The sequence below is a fragment of the Myotis davidii genome, unplaced genomic scaffold (assembly GCF_000327345.1).
Source record: "Myotis davidii unplaced genomic scaffold, ASM32734v1 scaffold580, whole genome shotgun sequence".
Lineage (NCBI taxonomy): Eukaryota > Metazoa > Chordata > Mammalia > Chiroptera > Vespertilionidae > Myotis > Myotis davidii.
This window is the reverse complement of record NW_006293313.1, coordinates 98,318-117,092: the sequence shown is the minus strand read 5'-3', so window position 1 is coordinate 117,092 and position 18,775 is coordinate 98,318. Positions and strand designations below refer to the sequence as shown.

Sequence of the window (18,775 nt, the reverse complement as noted above, 5' to 3'; positions counted from 1 at the left end):
CAAAGCTGCCTTCGAGTTCCAACCAAAGCCAGACAGTCCCACTTCTCCCGTTTGAGTCTGGGTCCCCAGAGATTCACCCGGATCTGGAGCTCAGAGTCTGAAGCTCCCTCCCGATTGAAAACAACAACCGCGCCCTCCGCGCCGCCAGCCCGCTCCGTGCGCACTCGCACCTTTGAATTTCACTTCAGCACTACGCCTCCTCTGAGTCTGGGTATGATATTCTCTTTACTCCTACTTGTAGAATTTCCACTCGGCCAGCCCTCCTGTGGTTCTGGATGGTGTCCGTTCCATGTTTCAGGCGTAATTTGAATTGGTTGTTGGAAGCAGCAATCTCCGGCTTTAACCTATGCCGCCATCTTGGTTCTCCTCTCCAAACAGAACTTTTAAAGATTGTTTTTTTCTTTTCATGTTTCTCGTGTTAATGATTCACTCCTTAATCTACCTGAGATTGTTTGATGTCATGTGTAATCATACATGAATTTTTTTTTAGTTTAATTCTGGATCACTGGATTCTCCCAGGATAGTACATATCTATTCCTCTTCCACTTCCCTCTGTTGTAGTTACCATACCAATATAACATTTGCATGTTGCTTAATTATTTGTTGATAAGATATTCACAGCCTTGCCCACATGTTCTGGGTTGGGAGGGGAGGTTGCTGTGTGCAAGGTGCTCGGAGAGTGTGCCTTCGTTCCTCTGGATGAGTGAGCCAGGCTTTAAAAATCTATTTTTAAATGCGGTCACAAATCCTGAAGAGGAAATAATTTTCTGCAACAACTTCTCCCCATTCTTTGAACTTCTCCACATACCAATTATAAGCAATACAGAAATAAATAATAAATATTCTTGGCCTTCTGACAGCTTACAGTTTTCCAGGGGACTCAAGCACTTAGATGTTGCGTTTTAGTTTTCTTTTTCAGACTGAGATGAACTTGACACAAGGGATGGAAAAAGATTCATTCTGGCATAGAAAGAGAATATTAAAATTGGAATCAAAATTTACCTAAATTAAAATTTTTCCATTTTCATCTTTATCATGTGTACTGTATGTTAGTTCAGTATCATAATCTATAAGTAAGTGTACCGATATTGGTGGTATATGATCACATTGTTTTACTGCCAGGGCACAGGGTCATGCAAGTTTAGAGAGCATTGACCTAACATTACCTAAGGAAAAGCATGTCCTGCTGAGTGTTACCATGGCCGGACATGTGAAGTGCTGTAGGAACACAAATCAGCCATTGCAAGGGAGGGGCTGCAGGCAGAGAAGAGGGGTGATGGGGTGGTCAGGGGACTTGGGCCTGAGATGAGGAGCACTGGCCCAGTAATGAGAAGGGATTCATGAAAAGCAGACGATACATGTAGCAAGGTGGTTGTTTTTTATCACTGAAATTTTCAGTCAGGTAACAAACTTTTTTTTGTGATTATTTTATTGTATCGAGTAAGATTAATAATGATGATTGGGGGCAGCAGTGTAATTGTTAGCTTGCAAGATTGCCTTTTCTGAGCTGTGCACATTGTGTTCGCTGTTCTGAGTGTGCCATCCACTGGGAGAGGCTTGAGTTCAGACTGGACGAGGACTCTGCTCTCTGATGACCCAGTAGCCTCTGTAGACAGTGGGGCCTCAGAAATAACGTCATTTTTAGATTCTTAATTGGGATCCAGTAAACAATTGCTGGTCAGCCTCACACGGGGCACCACTTCGCCGGGGCGGACCGGCAGACCCTGAACGACGGATGAATGATTACTCTAACACACGTTTCTGTGAAAGAGAGGGCTAGGGAACTACTTGGCTATCGCCGCCAAGTAGCCCTGTTCGCCTGCCTCCTTTGGCTTTTATTGTCGTAACAGCTTGATCTAAAATTAACCTCAAGCTACAATCAGCAGGGTAAGTATCCTTGAGAAAGTATATGCTTCTACACGGTCGGGTGTAAAAGACTAAACAGAGATTCTAGCAAAACACCCCAGGGATGGGACTTGTTTGGAAAAGTCAGGCTCCCCTCAGAGACCTTTCAGAGAATCCTCCTTACAGACATTCCGACCAAGTTTTGTGCTTCCCCACAGTCTTCTATAATAATAACAGCATAATATGCTAATTAGACCAGACAACTTTGAAGATGAAGCTGGGACTGCGAGAGAAGCCCGGGTCCCGGGTATCAGAGGGAAGCCGGAGCCGGCAGCCGGGGGAGGAAGGCCTGCTCTTGCACGAATTTGGTGCATGAGGCCTCTAGTTGGTTGATAAAAATCTGTTAAGAGGGTAGATCTCATGTTAAGTGTTCTTATAATAAAAAATATTTAACCTCATAGGTCTTTTCTGTTTGCTGTAATGGCTGCGGTAATAAAAATATAGAAACCTGTGTTTATTGCTTCAGAACTATTCTTTTTTTTTCAAATATTTGAAAAAGCCATCTTTTTTGAGATGGCTTATACTTTGCCATTGTGATTAAGAAGGACGAGCTGTCCGATCTGCCCTCCCAGTGTCTGGGGAGGCCAGCCCAGCAGGCCCTGGCGGCCTTAGCGAACAGTCTGAAAACCAGGATGGGAGGTCACTGGCAACACTGCCATTTTGGGGCTAATTTAAACCCATTGCAGTGGGACAGAGTTGATTTTGAATATGATTGTAATTAATCTTCTTTTGTCAACTTCAGCTTGCCAACTCCGTAACTCCTTGGGATGTCTTGCTGAGCTTAATTGCAGCTGCCACGCATGATCTGGATCATCCAGGTGTTAATCAACCTTTCCTTATTAAAACTAACCATTACTTGGCAACTTTATACAAGGTTAGTGCCGTTTTATCATCAACATTTAATATTCCTGCATTCCTGAAAATGTTTCATGTTTTTAAGAAGTGAAAGTGGTTAACAAATGTTAGGATTTTAACCAGATTAATATTACTCCCAAATAATTCTTTATGTTCAGAAAGAGATTTATTACCATTAAATAACTCAGATATGCTTTTTTTTTTCTCTGTAGAATACCTCAGTCCTGGAAAACCACCACTGGAGATCTGCGGTGGGGTTATTGAGAGAATCGGGTTTATTCTCACATATGCCGTTAGAGAGCAGGTAGGCTGGATTCAGGCAAATTTAATTTGCTGTGAACTGTGAAAATTAACCTGGCAAAACAATTTTATAAGGTTTAAAATTACATTATTATGTTCAAGTGTTCCATAATTTTCAGGTTTGGGGGGGTTGTTAAATTTAATGGGTAAATTATTTTATTTTACAAATTTATATAAAAATTTTAGTAATTTAAACCTGTTCTACAGTACAGTTAATAGGATATTTTTAGTGAATTATTATGAAAGATCATCCCATGGATTTGAGTACTACATAAAACTCACTCCAAATGCACAATGGCTCAATCACAGTTTACTGCTTATTTATATAAATAGTATAACATATTTCCATTTTGTGCTAATTTAAACAAAACCTTAAGTTCTAGAAATAAATAGAAAGTAAACATTCTGTATAATAAATAGATTTATTAAAAATAAAGCTTCAAAACTGATAAGAAGTAAAAATTCTGCAGCTATAGGTCACTTCTGGAGCTATAGGATAAAATAAGGAAAGAACAGAAAATACTAATTTTTTAGACTAGATCATTTAATGTTAAGCAGGCCATTTGAAAGCCTAATAAAGAGCATTAATGTGAATGAGCCCAACATGACAGAGGTTGCTAACAAACTCTCATGTCATTGTCCATAAGCAAAGGTTTAATAGTGACTGCCTCACAGAGAAGATGCCTTAGGAAAACCTTGTCGATGGTTATGTAAACTAAGTAATTCTAGCAAAAAGGAGAGGCATGAAACCGGGTATTAAAATTTAAGTTACTATCACAGTTCTTTCCTTTTTCCCTTTCATGATTTAAAAACTTGAGTGTTTTGTGTAATGACCATAAGAAAAAAGCTGGACTTTATTTTTTATTTTTTTAAACTCTTTATTCATGGATACCATTTGGAGTTATGACAGTACTTCCGGTAAGTAAAATTGTTTCTTGCTGAGTACAAATATAAAAATTGCTTAACCATATAGTCTTTGTATATAGAAAGTATCTTTTCCTTGACTAAGGTAGATTAGAATGTGTGCTTTGTTATGCCTTTTAATCATGTTTTGCATTTGATAATGAACCCCCTGTTAAATTCTCAGATTTAATACAAGTAAAAACTGAAACTGAGGAACTCTACACAACAGCATTCTTTGGATGTTTTTTTTTTCCGTATTTCAATATTGTAAGCCTTTTAATGTATTGACAGCTCTGATCATTATACAAAGATAATGTTTGCTATGGCCCATTGAAATAAAAGGCAGGTTTTTATTTTATTTTATTTTTAAAGAGAGGAAGGAAGGAGGGAGGGAGGGAGGGAGGGAGGGAGGGAGGAAGGAAGGAAGGAAGGAAGGAAGGAAGGAAGGAAGGAAGGAAGGAAGGAAGGAAAGATGGAAAGATCTATGTGAAACACTGATAGGTTGCTCTGGCACATGCCCCAACTCGGGATGGACCCATAACCTTTTTGGTTTACAAGATGACGCTCCAACCAACTGAGCCACCCAGCCAGTCAAAAAGTAGGAATTTTTTTTTAAGTTTATTTCTCCTGTTATTTAATTTGAGACAGTTTTTTTTTAATATCATGGTTTTTTTGTTTGTTTTGTTGTTGTTATTCCTCATGAAAGATATTTTTTTCCATTGATTTTTAGATAGTGGAAGGGAGGGGGAGAGAGACAGACTGACATTGATGTGAGAAAGGCACATCGATTGGTTGCCTCCCATGTGAGCCCCAACCAGGGCCAGGTATCGAACCTGCAACCCAACGAGCCCTTTTCCAGGTAATCAAACCTAAGACCCTTCAGTACTCAGGCCAGTGCTCTAACCACTGACCCACACCTGCCAGGGCTAAAATATCACATATTTTTAATTTATATTAACATGTTACCTTTTACCTTCCAGAATATTTGGGTAGTCATTTAAATGATTGACACTTGAGTATACATATACGGCTATATACAGCTGCTGAACTATATATATAATTGAATCTAAACTTTCTCAAACATTTTGGTGGGATTTCATCAGGATTTAATTGGACATTTTAGTCAAAATATCTATAGGAGTCAGTTGTTGAATGGACTCTTTTCCCTCCTTTTGAAACTTCCGTCTGCTTTCCAGATCTCAGGCACCAGGAAAGAAACCCAGAGTTTTTTACCCTCAGCACATCCCAGCAAAGAATTTTCACAGAAAATATACCAATCTTACTGTTTTTTATAGGCAAATAATTCCACCTTGGCTGGAAAAATAAAAGGCACTCTTTTGAGGATGTTTGCATATTAATATTTTCTACAAACCCTTGGTTTTAGTTTTGATTATTTTAGTAGTTTTTTTATGCATTATTTAAAATTCATTTTTTTGTGATAGGTTAAAAGTTGTGTGGCAATTAGAATATATTAGGGCTCTATAAAGTTTTCTGAATATTAAGTTTAAGGAAGAAATTAGTAACTATTTAATTGAAAGTCTTGTATTTTCTTTTTATATTTTTCTAATTTCAGGAAACAAATGGAGACTCAGATAGGTGCTCTGATACTGGCCACAGACATCAGTCGCCAAAACGAGTATCTGTCGTTGTTCAGGTCCCATTTGGATAGAGGTGACTTATGCCTGGAAGATGCCAGACATAGGCATTTGGTTTTACAGGTAAAACGGGGCGTAGAGAGGTGTGCAGGAGGCAGCTGATCGATGTTTCTCTCTCATCGATGTTTCTAACTATCCCTCTCTCCCTTCTTCTCTGTGAAAAATCAATAAAATATATTTAAAAAAAAAAAACCGGGGCTTGGAAAGATTCTGTTTCTGGGGTAAATCATGTGACTATTAGACTAAAGATGAAATATTCTAGTGTTGTGTTCAGAGTGGGTACGTCTGAGAGATTGCTGTGGGTTTCCTTCCCGGAGGGAGAGCCTCCTCCCCCGGAGAGCACCGTCGATTGGCATTGTTCACACTCGGGATTCCTAACAAAAACAGGTTTTGCAAGAGCATTTTGTTTTAGTAAGTTCTCACTTATTAAAGTTTAAGAAAAAAATTGACAGGAATTGGGTAATTATTTGTAACTTTCTGGTTACTCCAGGCCATGTGCCTGGCTGTACAGTTAGGTTTGCAGTCTTGAAGCATTTCTGGAGAAATGGTTGGTAGACCTAATAGGGTCATAAAAGTAACATAAAAAATGAATTTTCTGTGGCAGTATTTCCTCCTTTTTTAAAGGTGTTGTTTTGCCACTATTAGAGTAGATTTAAACTTATTACCTTTGGAATTTTACTTTTTTCTTAAAACAACATTACTGTTTTGCTTGCTAGATGGCTTTGAAATGTGCTGATATTTGTAACCCGTGTCGGACCTGGGAATTAAGCAAGCAGTGGAGTGAAAAAGTAACAGAGGAATTCTTCCATCAAGGCAAGTTACAGTATCGAATGCTAATTAATCTACTCAGCTCATTTTCTTAGCATCATATGAATAAAATAACTCGGACATTTATAGGAGGCTAGTGGTAGATACTTGCTATTTTTAGTGACAATTTACAGTAGATGCACAGATAACCAATAACGAACAGACTGAGCATGTTCTGTAAATTAGCAGTTCTCTTCAAATCGTCAGGGTGCCTGCTTTTATGAATGACATCCATCAGGTTGGAAATTTTGCTGACCTCACCCCTCCTGGGCTGTGTGGAGGGAGTGGCCATATGAACATATAAGACGTTTTTGTGATTTAAACCCAGGAACCAAGGATCTTCATTTCATGCACCTTCCTTTTAGAAACCTAGGATTTAAATTAAAATGCTGGCAGAACCACATGTTGGGGTAGCACAACTGGTAGAAGTCTTCCCCCCCCCATTGGAGACCGGCTGTGCCATGTGTGAGTGACGCGGAGAACCACCTGGGAGGCTGTCCTCTCGGGAGTAAATACGTTGCCTTTTTCTAAGGAACGGACAGGCGAGCTGTGGGCTTCAGTGACAGGCGGGAGCTGTGCTCCACAGTAACAGTCTGTCTCTCGTTAATTCCTAGGAGACATCGAGAAGAAGTACCAGCTGGGTGTGAGTCCGTTTTGTGATCGTCAGACTGAATCTATTGCCAACATCCAGATTGGTAACTATACGTAGATACGGGCCAGTTAGAAAAGTGCCACTGATTATAACTTTGTCAAGAAAAAGAGACACTTGAAATATAGGATACTACGATTTTGCTCATTTAAACAATCCCAAATTTTACTCTTGTCTTCTTTTGCTCTTATAATTACTCTCATTTGATTATAGGTTGTAAAACATAATTTTTGCAGAACATGTAACAGCTCCTTTTTTGTGTGTTCTAAAGTGGAAATACGCTTTTGCCTCGTGGAAGCTTTTTGCATAATTCTGGGGCATGAAAAGGGGACCCCTGTGCTGAGTGTGATGTGAGAGCAGTTGGCACTGCCTCCTCCTCTTGGTTATCACGGCCGGGTGGTCACAGTACCTCCTCCACCTCTCGCACGGGCCTCTTGAGATCTTGCCTCGATTTGTCCCTTCAGTCTTTGCCCCAACAACTTGCCCTCATTCACCCAGAGCAGCCTAGGACCCTCCAGGGGCCCCCAAGTCCACGCTGCGCCTTCAGCCTCATGGGCTCCTTTTCCTTGTCCTGTCCCCCGGGCAGGCAGCGTCCCCTCCCGGACTCTCAGGGCCCTCCTGGCCTTGGTGATGTGCTCCTGAGCCAGCGCTGCAGCAGGGCTGAGGCACTGAGAGCCATGAGGGACCGCAGCTGGAGGAAGAAGCATTAGGAGGCTGCTGTGATGGGCGCTGTGCAGTGGGCGTGGGGGGTAACCCAGCAAGGTTTCGAGGAATGACTCATTTTGGTCGCTGGTATGCAGTAGGGCCTTTGAGAATTAGACTGAACATAGTGAAATGTGTACACAGATTTTAGAAAGATAAAGTTTCTAGAAAGTCAGCAGATAGCATAATACTGTGGCATAAGACTCTGAAAAGAGGACTGCGTTAGGCTCAGATTCAGAAATGTAATTCCTGTGTCACGGCAAAGGGTCCCGTGTGGAAGACAGTGGGTAGTACCTGACTTGCCTGCGGAGGGATGGTGGAGATGCGTCTGTGGGAAGGGGCTGTGGCACAGACGGGGTTGGGGGAGGCGGGAACGCGGCTCGGCCAGGAAAACTGAGGTTTTCAGAGGGTAAGACAGAAGGTAGATCTGCTCTGGCTCTCAATAGGTGGCATGCAGGCAGAGGGAACGGAGGCCAGGGGAACGGGTCGCCAGCTCACTCTAGCTACTTTGAATGGCTTTGCCTAATGGGAGAACTTGCAAATGAGGTTTCTAAAAGATGCAGTATTTAAAAGGGAAAAGGAGCCAGATGCCTTAAACCAGTGGTTCTCAACCTTCCTGATGCCGAGACCCTTCAATACAGTTCCTCATGTTGTGGTGACCCCAAATTTCATTGTTACAAATTGAACATAATTAAAGCATAGTGATTAATCACAAAAACAATATGTCATTATATATGTGTTTTCCGAGGGTCTTAGGCGACCCCTGTGAAAGGGTCGTTCGACCCCCAAAGGGATCGCGACCCACAGGTTGAGAACCACTGCCTTAAACTGTTCCGTAGGTCTTGTCAGTGTTGGAAAATTCTGGAATGGATTATCAGAGGGGCAGGGATAGGTAAATGATAGTAATAGTTCACCTCTCCTGACTCCACAACCGCCACAGGACAATGATGCTGGTATTCTCTTGTTCAGATAGTTTGTTTGCCCAGTTAATACAGTTAACAGGGGTTGGGCTTTCTGATGTCAGTCCCCAGGTAAAGGGGGCTTAGGAAGATTCTATTTCTGTGGTAAGTCATGTGACTGTTAGAACAGATTCTGTGCTAAGCAGTGATTACTGGGAGCCAGCACAGTCAGTACATAGAAGTCATGTTTCATTAATAGCGTTTCCTTGACCGAGAATATCACGTACTGGTAAGAGCAAGGCATTCAGCCAGGTATCCATAGGGCCTGTGCGGATGCTCGAGAGCGTGGCTAGTGCAGGTCGGCGGATTCACAGGCGGCTGAGCAGCTGGCGGAGTCCTGCCGTCCGTGTAGGTGCTGCATGGCTGTGTCCACGGCCCCAGCCTATTCATTTTTATCAGCTACTTAAGACCTAAAATACATTTAGGTTAACACAGAGCCAGAAGTGGTAGTTAATGTGTCTGATATTAGAGGCAACCGTTTGGAAGGAGGAGTCATGGGAAGCCCGTGATCATGAGGCTCTGGGTTTGGTGCCAAACTCCAGCTGCTTGTGCCTGAGCGTGGCCCCCGGAAGAGACGGCGCTGGGTGGCTGGCCCTGCCTGGCCCTGGAGTGAGGACGGCACCCAAAGCTGCCGTTTGGTGCTGTGGAGGCATCTTTTTGTGTTTGTCTCCTTCTCACAGAACGCAACTCCTTGAGGGCAGATCTGTGGCCTTATTCACTGCTCTACCCCGGCCGCCCAAGACAGTGCCGGCACTGAGTAGGCTCTCAGCTGCTGTGTGTGAGGGAAACAGAAGAAATGGAAGAAAGCCTTATTTCTGACCCGGCCGCTATTTCAGATCCCAGCACTTGTACACTTAAGGAAAGTCAGCCATCAGACCATACCTGACTTTCTAATTAACAGTAGTGGGTGCTGCCTGCTCTAGTGAGATTTGTTGGCTGAATGGAACCTGTGTTTTCTATGGTCAACATGGTCTTTTGCTGTAAAGACAAGGTTTTAGAGAAGAAAAATTAAAAGCTGGGTTACACAAGCAGTGATAGAATTTGGATGTACATTTTCCCTGTCCTTAACAGATCAAAAGTTAGGAAGATAGCCCTAACCAGTTTGGCTCAGTGGATAGAGCGTCGGCCTGCGGACTGAAGGGTCCCAGGTTCCATTCCAGTCAAGGGCAGGTACCTGGGTTGCGGGCACATCCCCAGGGGTGGGGTGTGTGCTGGAGGCAGCTGATCGATGTTTCTCTCTCATTGATGTTTCTAACTCTCTATCCCTCTCCCTTCCTCTCTGTAAAAAGTCAATAAAATATATATTTTTTTAAATGTTAGGAAGATAATGTTATTTGTTTCTCCTAATATATGTTATTTCATTGATGAGGCATTTTCTGGGAGGCTTCCCCTCCGCCTGCCCCCACCTCCCGGTGTAAGATACTCTATAGCATTAAATCAGACATAAAGTACACTGGAGGTGCAAACAGTCCTGAAATCACTCCTTTTCTGACTGTGAATTGAGGAGATCAGTATAGGAGTTCTTTATAAAGTAGGACCCTGGTACACTTTTGATGTCCACTTTAATAATTGCTTTAATCTCCTCTGTTCTTTTTAGACTCATAATTTTTGTCAGAAATTTGGGCTTGTGTGAATTCTGAATTAAATAAAAGGGCTTATAGTCCTAACCAGTTTGGCTCAGTGGCTAGAGCATCGGGCTGGGGACTGCAGGGTCTCAGGTTCAATTCCGGTCAAGGGCATGTACCTTGGTTGCAGGCTCCTCCCCAGAATGGGCCCTGGTCAGAGTGCATGCGGGAGGCAACCAGTCAATGTGTTTCTCTCACATCGATGTTTCTATCTTTCCCTCTCTCTTCCATTCTCTCTAAAAAATCAATGGGAAAATATCCTCGGGTAAGGATTAAAAAAATAAAAAATAAAATGGCTTATTGTAATCATGACAGGTGTGAAGATTACCATTCCTGCGGTGTAAAGCGGGTCACCCCAGCCCCCTGCAGTTCTAGCCCGTCCCTGCAGTGCTGGCGTAGCCCCCTCTTGGCCTCCAGCCGCCTCCTGCCGCCTCCTGGCAATGCCCTGCGTGGCGCTTCCCGTCCTCAGCCAGCATGGCCTCTGTTTGCTTCCATAAAAGGTCGCGGTTGTGCAGCTGAGAGGAGCCATCAGAACAATTTGATATATTTGTCAGTTCACCCTTAATTTGCTTAAGAAATAGATTCTTCAGAAAAGACTTGTAAATTTACATACAAAAAACCTTTTGAAAAATAAGGCTTAGGTAACATTGGAACAGGACTTGAGAGTAAACACTGTAGAGACATTTTAAAGATAAAGTTTCAGCCCAGCCAGCGTAGCTCAGTGATTGAGCATCGACCTATGACCCAGGAGGTCACAGTTTGATTCCAGTCAGGGCACATGCCCAGGTTGGCCGACTCCATCCCCATTGTGGGGCGTGCAGGAGACAGCTCATCAGTGATTCTCTCTCATCATTGACGTTCCTATCTCTCCCTCCTTTCCTCTCTGAAATCAATAAGAATATATTTAAAAAAAATAAAGTTTCAGAACATGCGTTGATACCTTTTTCTCTTTTTTCTTAAGGTTTTATGACATACCTAGTGGAGCCTTTATTCACGGAATGGGCCAGGTTTTCCAATACCAGGCTGTCCCAGACGATGCTCGGACACGTGGGGCTGAACAAAGCCAGTTGGAAGGGACTGCAGAGAGAACAGCCCAGCAGTGAGGACAGCGAAGCTGCACTCGAGGAGCTGAACTCATAGTATTACCTCAGGAAACCGGTTGTCATAACCCAGAACCGGGGACAGGCTGCCCCCTGGAGGTTAGAAGGTGGCATGGGGGCTGGAGGTGAGGGAACTGACTCGGCTGCAGGTTTCCGGGTGGATGGTGCCAGGATTTCCTCTGCCGGCCACTTGAACCCACTTTTGAATTATGAGGCCTGAACACAGCAATATGGATGCAGCCAGCTTGTGAAACCTGATCTGCAAAGCCTGCGGGCGTGACTCCAAAGGAGACGCAAAGGAAGTTCTGCCGAGTGCCAGGTGTTGCTCAAAGCATCTACTCTGCAAACATGAAACTTGAACTGAACCTTTCAGCAGAAATCTCTTGGAATCTAACCAGTCTCACGCAGCCTCGTGTGTCTGTTCCTCCCTCTAAGGTCTCCGAAAAACGGAAATGTGAAGTGCCCAGCTCTGCTGCCTCTGGCCAGACTTGATGTTTACAAATCCACTCTGAAATCCTGGTTCTACATCTGCCTTGGAGCGTAATTGCTAAGGAACCACTAAGATTTTAAAGATCAAACTTTCAACTGCAGCTCCTTCCCCCTGGTTTGCCTTTCTTCTCCTTTGGATGCCACCAAGCCTCCCGTTTGCCCTGGTTTTATTTGTGCACTGAAAACTGTGCACTACCACAGCGTGCGCCACGCTTTCCCGCCAGTGCTGTTTGGCAGTGCACCCTTTTTAACGCTTAGTTTTAATTTGGGGCGGGAGGGGCAGAGCACCGGTGTCCTAGCTGTATTATGATTCCGCAGTGGAGACATTGCATGTTGTTTTCACTCCTGTACACTTGACCTGCACATGCAAGAAAAGGTGGAATGTGTAAAACACCATAATCAGCTCAGGGTATTGCCAATCTGAAATAAAGTGGGATGGGGAAGTGTGTCCTTCAGAGCAAGGGTCCTAAAGCCCCTTTCGCTGCAGTGAGAGGTATGTTGTGTGTGGATGGGCGGATGTGTGTCTGTGTGCATGTTGTGCATGTGTGACTGTGCATGTGTTCTATTTATCCTTGTGGGAGAGGATTGGACATGGACGCTTTTATTTATATTAGAATGTGACGTGAGCAGCCACACCTGGGGGCGGGGGGAGGGAGCTGTAACAGATTGCTCCAGTTGCCTTAAACTATGCACAAAGCTAAGTGACCAAACTTCTTGTTGTGATTTGAAAAAAGTGCATTGTTTTCTTGTCTCCCCCCTCTCCCTTTTTTGATGAAACGTGACCCTTTGATGGGCCTTTTGATGTGAACAGATGTTTTCTAGGACAAAAACCTAAGGACTAATTTTAAACTTAAAACATTCCACTTTTGTAATTTGTTTTAAATTGTTTTATGTATAGTAAGCACAACTGTAATCTAGTTTTAAGAAAAACCAGTGCTTTCTTTTAGTTCAATTGTATTTCCCTTGTTACTGTAAAAGACTGTTTATCAATTATGTTTACAGTTTGTTGCAACAGCCATTTTCTTGGGAGAAAGCTTGAGTGTGAAGCCATTTGTAAAAGGCTTTGCCATACTCATTTTAATATGTGCCTGTTGCTGTTAACTTTTGATAAATAAAAAGCTACCTTTTCACATTTTATCTTTGATATTTACCTTATAATCAGTCCTTTGGAAATCATAATGCTAAATTTCTAGGAAACCAAAGCTGTAGCTTCTTGGCTGTAGCATTCACACATCAGCTGTGTGTTCAGGCAGAGCTGGGTGCAGGCACAGTCCTCTGGGGTGTCCTGCACCTCACCGCTGAGCAGGCTGAGGCCGCGGTTACCACGTCTGCTCAGAGGCCAGCTTTTGAGCCCAGACCTCTCGACCCCACACAGCCTTTTGTTCCCACAGTTGGAAATTGCATAAGACTCAGCACCTCTTGCAAGTACTGCAGTACTACTTACTTGTATTGGCCTTCTTATAGTAATAAGAAATGGCCACTTAATTTTACTTGATTGATATCAACATTAGAAGGGTTCCACTGGGCCTCTTCTGTACAAGTCCAGTTCCATAGAAGGGATGCAGTGCTGATTCTAAAATCCCATTGTCATTATTGGCATAGAAGAGTGACACCCAATAGAAATATAATGTGAGCCACTTAAGTGATTTTCTTTCTTTTTTTTAATATATTTTATTGATTTTTTACAGAGAGGAAGGGAGAGAGATAGAGAGTTAGAAACATCGATGAGAGAGAAACATCGATCAGCTGCCTCCTGCACACTCCCCACTGGGGATGTGCCCGCAACCTAGGTACATGCCCTTGACCGGAATCGAACCTGGGACCCTTCAGTCGGCAGGCCGACGCTCTATCCACTGAGCCAAACCGGTTCTGGCTATATGTAATTATTTCAATATGTAATTATCAAAAGCAATTGGAGATTTAAATTTTTTTTTTTTTGGTACAGTGTTTGAAATGTGGTATTTTACACTTACAGTGCATCTCAGTTCATAGTAGCCACATTTCAAATGCCCAATATCCACGTGGGGTAGTGGCTACCATATTGGACAGTGTGGGCACAGAAATCTGATGGTGGCAAAGCTGGATGTTTCTTAGAAAAGTCAACTGGCCAGTCATGAGATGGCATCACCTTGGTAAATTGGATAATCCAAGATTTTTTATTATTATTGATTTCAGAAAAGAAGGGAGGGAGAGACAGAGAAACATCAATGATGAGAGAGAATCACTGATCAGCTGCCTCCTGCACACCCCTGAGGATCGAGCCCACAACCCGGGCATGTGCCCTTGACCGGAATTGAGCCCAGGACCCTTCTGTTCACAGTCCAATGCTGTATCCGTTGGGCCAAACAGGCTAGGGCTGCATCCAAGATCTTTAAAGCTTCATATTCCTGGTGTGTCAGCACATGGAAAGTGGAACTATCTCATAGCAAACTCACATGGACAAAGCTCACAGTAACTGATGTGTTTAAAAAGTGTTAATATTTAAATTTACAATGGGATATGTAACTGTCAATCATTCTCTCTCTTTAGGCAGATCTTCTTGGGAAGCCAGATTGTGATCAGCCGGTTACTTGGTGAGCAATGATTCTGAGCAAGGGAAGCAAGTTGCCTCATGCATCCGTCTCCCTGTGGGGCCATCCCTGCTGATGCCGTGTTTATGGAACAGGGTTCCCTCTTCCTGTGGACGATGCTAGAGGTTCTCTGCCATTCGCTGCTTCACATCAGCTTCTGATGGGCACTTTCAGTAGATTTGTCAGTACCTTCAGCCTTGTCTCCTTTGAACTGGCCTGGGCTCCATCTGCCTGTGTCTGGTCAATTGCTTTTGCTCTGATCCACTGTTTCTTACTGATATTCAAAGGATTGTTTTATTTCCACTCTCAGGGGGAGACTTCTCAGTATTGCTCTCATTTCCTGCCTAACACATAATAAATTTTTTTGTTACGTTACCTATATGTGGGAATCACTGTCTATACTGCTTTTTAACATATGACCTATGTTCCTTGAGCATTAATTTTCTAGAAAAATTTCTAGAAAAATTTGAGAAAACAGTTCAATAATTTAGAAGATCACATTTGAAATAATTAGCTATATTATGGGATGGAATGCAAAATGTTAAAGATAAAACAGGAGACTTCAAAGAATTGTTGAGCATAATGTAGCCGCCCATTGGGGCTCCAGGCCCAATTCTCCATTTGTGGGGGCATCTGCTATGCTTGGAGGTAAAGGCCCTTGGAGAGAGAATTTTGGTCAGTATTTACACACTCTGTAAATGTGATGATTCATAATGATTCTCTGTATAAAAAAACTATTTTAAGTCCTTTGCAAACCTGGGAAATATATTTGTACCTAACATACAGGTTTAGAGGTGCTAATAGTTCTTTGAAGATTCCTGTAACAGTCTCTTTTTCCAAAATGCTTTCTTGTCTCTTAAAGCTTTCACTTTTCTTAAAACTTTAAAACTTTCACATCAGAGATTTACAGTGTTTTCATCTGCACTTTTTTAAATGTATGAATATTTTGTTTAAATCCCCTCCTAATCAGTACCTCTTTGCTTGGGAAAATATATGACTGATAGCTACTGTGCATTTAGTAATGTTTTTAAATAAATGTGCATCTTAAACACCATTGGATCAGCAGACAAAGCAAAAGTTTGTACTGATATGTGCAAGATGGAGTCTGAGCCACTCCTTGCTTGCTGTGGATCTGCAGACAGCCTGTCTTCTGGAAGGCCCCAGAGGTCCACGTGGAATGACAGGGGGTGAGCTGACTGGAGTGTCTGGGAAAGGGGGCGGGAGACAAGTTCTCCATTTTGTCTGGTGCTCAGCATAGGGCTCGCATAAATTGGGCCATTAGTAAGTGGTTGTTGGATAAATAACTTGGTGGTTTAATTGTGTTAACTTTTTAGCTATCAAGAGAAATTATACTGAAAACTAGTTTGTTTATGCTGAAGTTATGTGGTAAGCAATACCCAAGTTCCTGTTGTGTGCAGAGCACTGCGCTGGATGAAATAAAGGTATTAAAAGTTCCAGAACATGGTCTCTGTTATCAAAGTGTTTTGGGTGACAAACTGGTGTGTGAAGTGTTTGTTATTCAATATGGCAGGTTTCCACATTGTACAAATGAATGCAAGGTGTTAGTGTTTAGAATGAATGGTTCAGTTCATTAATTTTCTTCCATATTGTCTGCTTTGTTTCCAATGCTTTCTAATCATTTTCCATCTCATTTATTGAATTCTTCAGCTCCAGAATTTGGTTATTGTCTCGATCACTTTGGTAACGTACTTCTGTTCACTAATTTTATTCCTGAGTTCCTTAAACTGCCTTTCTGAGTTTTCTTGGATCTTCCTGGTTTTTGTCATGACTGCGATTTTGAATCCTCTGGCATTTAGATCACAGTCTTCCATGACTTTGAGTTTGATTGCTGAAGAATTGTCTTTTTCTTTGTTACTGTGTTACCTGGTTGTTCATGTGATTAATGTGTGGTGCATCTGAAGTAGTGAGCACCTTATTTCAGGATGATACTTAAAAGGTCTTTCGTTTCAGGAGATGGCTGTTTGTAGGGCAACTTTGTCTCTTACCTGTGCTACTTACACCCCTGCAGTGGTGGTGGTGGTGATGGGGTGTCCCTGCTGTGTCTGGGTCACCTATGGAGGATAACATGGCTTGGAGAGGGGGGCAGATTTGAGAACTGTGGCACTTTTCTCTGGTTCCCTGTGGTCAGAAGCCATGGATGCATCTCTGCTGCTGCTACTGGGCTCCGCCACAATCAAGGGAGGGAGCCAGGTTTTCGGGCACCAATGCTGCTTCTGCCTCTTATCCTCCCTGGGGGCTGGACCCCAACTCCTCCACCTCTACATTAGCTGGAGCTGCTGGCTTAGCCCCAGTGGCAGGGGAACCAAGTCTACAGGCACTGTCCCTGCCCTTCCCCCTATCCTGCCTCCCCTGTAAACTGATGTGTGGGTCTCGTGGGTGTGCTAGTGTGTGGAGCAAAGAAACCGTTGTTGTGTTACAGATGTCCAAACAGGTGCGGATTTCAGAGGAAATACAAAGGGGGTCTTCTCCACTGTGGTGCTGGCTGTATTTTTTTTTTAATCCTCACCCGAGGATATTTTCCCATTAATTTTTAGAGAGTGTAAGAGAGAGGGAAAGACAGAAATATCCATGAGAGAAACACATCGATTGGTTGCCTCCTGCAAGTGCCCCGACCAGGGCCTGGGCCAGGAGGAGCCTGCAGCCGAGGTATGTGCCTCTGACTGGAATCAAACCCAGACCCTTCAGTCCGCAGGCTGTCACTCGAGCCACTAAGCCAAACCGGCTAGGGCACTATGATTTCTTAAAAATCTTTATCTCAGGATGAGGATATGTTTTTATTGATTTTTTTTTTAAAAGAGAAACACCAGTGTGAGAAACACCAATCGGTTGCCTCTAGCCCCAACTGGAGATTGAACCTTCAATCTAGGTATGTGCACTGACTGGGAATTGAACCCACAACCTTTGGTGCACAGGACAACATTCCTACCAACCTAGCCACCTGGCCACAGCTGAGATTCTTCAGCATAAATTTTACGTTTATTGTTTTTTTAAAAAATACATTTTTATTGATTTCAGAGAGGAAGGGAGTGCGAGAGAAATATTGATGATGAGAATTATTGATCGGCTGCCTCCTGCTGGAGATTGAGCCCACAACCTGGGCATGTGCCCTAACCTGGGTTCAAACTCTGACCTCCTGGTTCATGTGTCAGTGCTCAACCACTGAGCGACACTGGTTGGGCTAAGTGTTTGTTCCTGAGCCATATCCTATAAAGAATCAGGAGGCTGCATGATATCCCAAGTTCTTTATTTTAGCTGAAATTTATATATCTAACTTTCTGAAGGAAGTGCCCTTAAAGGAATGTTTAAAGTTCCTAGTCAAACATTTGAATTTTCACCTAAGAATCATCACAAGACAGGGGGTTAGTTTTCCATTGTGGGGAACAGAGACACCCTCAGATTTCTTCAGGCTTCCTGGGGCTTTGTCCTAAGGACCCGTGTTCGTGGGAATGGAGACAAACCTGTGAGGGCTGCTGGGAGCCAGCCCTATGGTCTGGCCATTCTAAGGTGCAGCTGCTCATTCCTCCCACTCATCTGGCTTTTGTCTCTTCACCTTGCATTTCTGCTTAAAAAGGCAGCATAAAGTAGTTTTGAAAAGTTTTTATAGCTAGACAGACCTGGGTCTGGGTTTTTGTCATTTATTAGCTGGAGTTCCTTAGGCAAGTTACCTAATCTTTTAAGTGGCTTCCTAACCTGTAAAATTTGTTTAAGAGTAATGTATTGATACATAGTTAAGTGCCAAACAAATGGCCTAATTCATTTCCTCGTAATGTTTTGTAAAAATGGCTCAGGGACATACATAGCTGTCCTACGTGACATCCTAATTTGAGCTCCAGGTACCAACAAGCCCTCTGTCCAAGTTTCCTGTTCAAATGCCTGAGGAGACTCTGGTTAGACCAGCTTATCAAGGCTGTGTTCCTGGTCACCGACCAGTCTGAGGGTTACCAGGTATTCCTTTCCAGAAGGGAAGGGAAGGCAGAGGTTCGGATGCTGGGCAGTTTGCCTTCGAGTGGGTTAAGGACTATTCAGATAACCTGACCCCCAAGATCAGGCTCATGTGTTCCCCTACCCATGTTGCTAACACCAACATTTCAGATGACTTCCCAACCAGAGTAGTTCTCACCCTTTAATAAAAAGCAAACCTGGCCATGAGGCAACAATAACAGCAGACTTTCCACAGCTCCAGTAAAATCCTGTAAGGAAGAGTCTGGCCTTGCTCCCAGAGTAAGGCTTCTCCC

General features: G+C 43.1%; 1 protein-coding gene across 1 annotated transcript in view; it reads left to right on the top strand.

Annotated features, from left to right (window-relative positions):
• PDE7A (phosphodiesterase 7A) overlaps positions 1-13,086 on the top strand; it is a 27,608-nt gene extending 14,522 nt beyond the window's left edge. Inside the window, exons 5-10 of the mRNA XM_006767029.2 lie at positions 2,648-2,779; positions 2,973-3,064; positions 5,537-5,681; positions 6,335-6,431; positions 7,040-7,120; positions 11,322-13,086. Of these exons, the coding sequence (XP_006767092.1) occupies positions 2,648-2,779; positions 2,973-3,064; positions 5,537-5,681; positions 6,335-6,431; positions 7,040-7,120; positions 11,322-11,500 (726 nt within the window). The 3' untranslated portion in view covers positions 11,501-13,086. The remainder of the gene's footprint in view (positions 1-2,647; positions 2,780-2,972; positions 3,065-5,536; positions 5,682-6,334; positions 6,432-7,039; positions 7,121-11,321) is intronic.
• Positions 13,087-18,775: the final 5,689 nt, after the last annotated feature.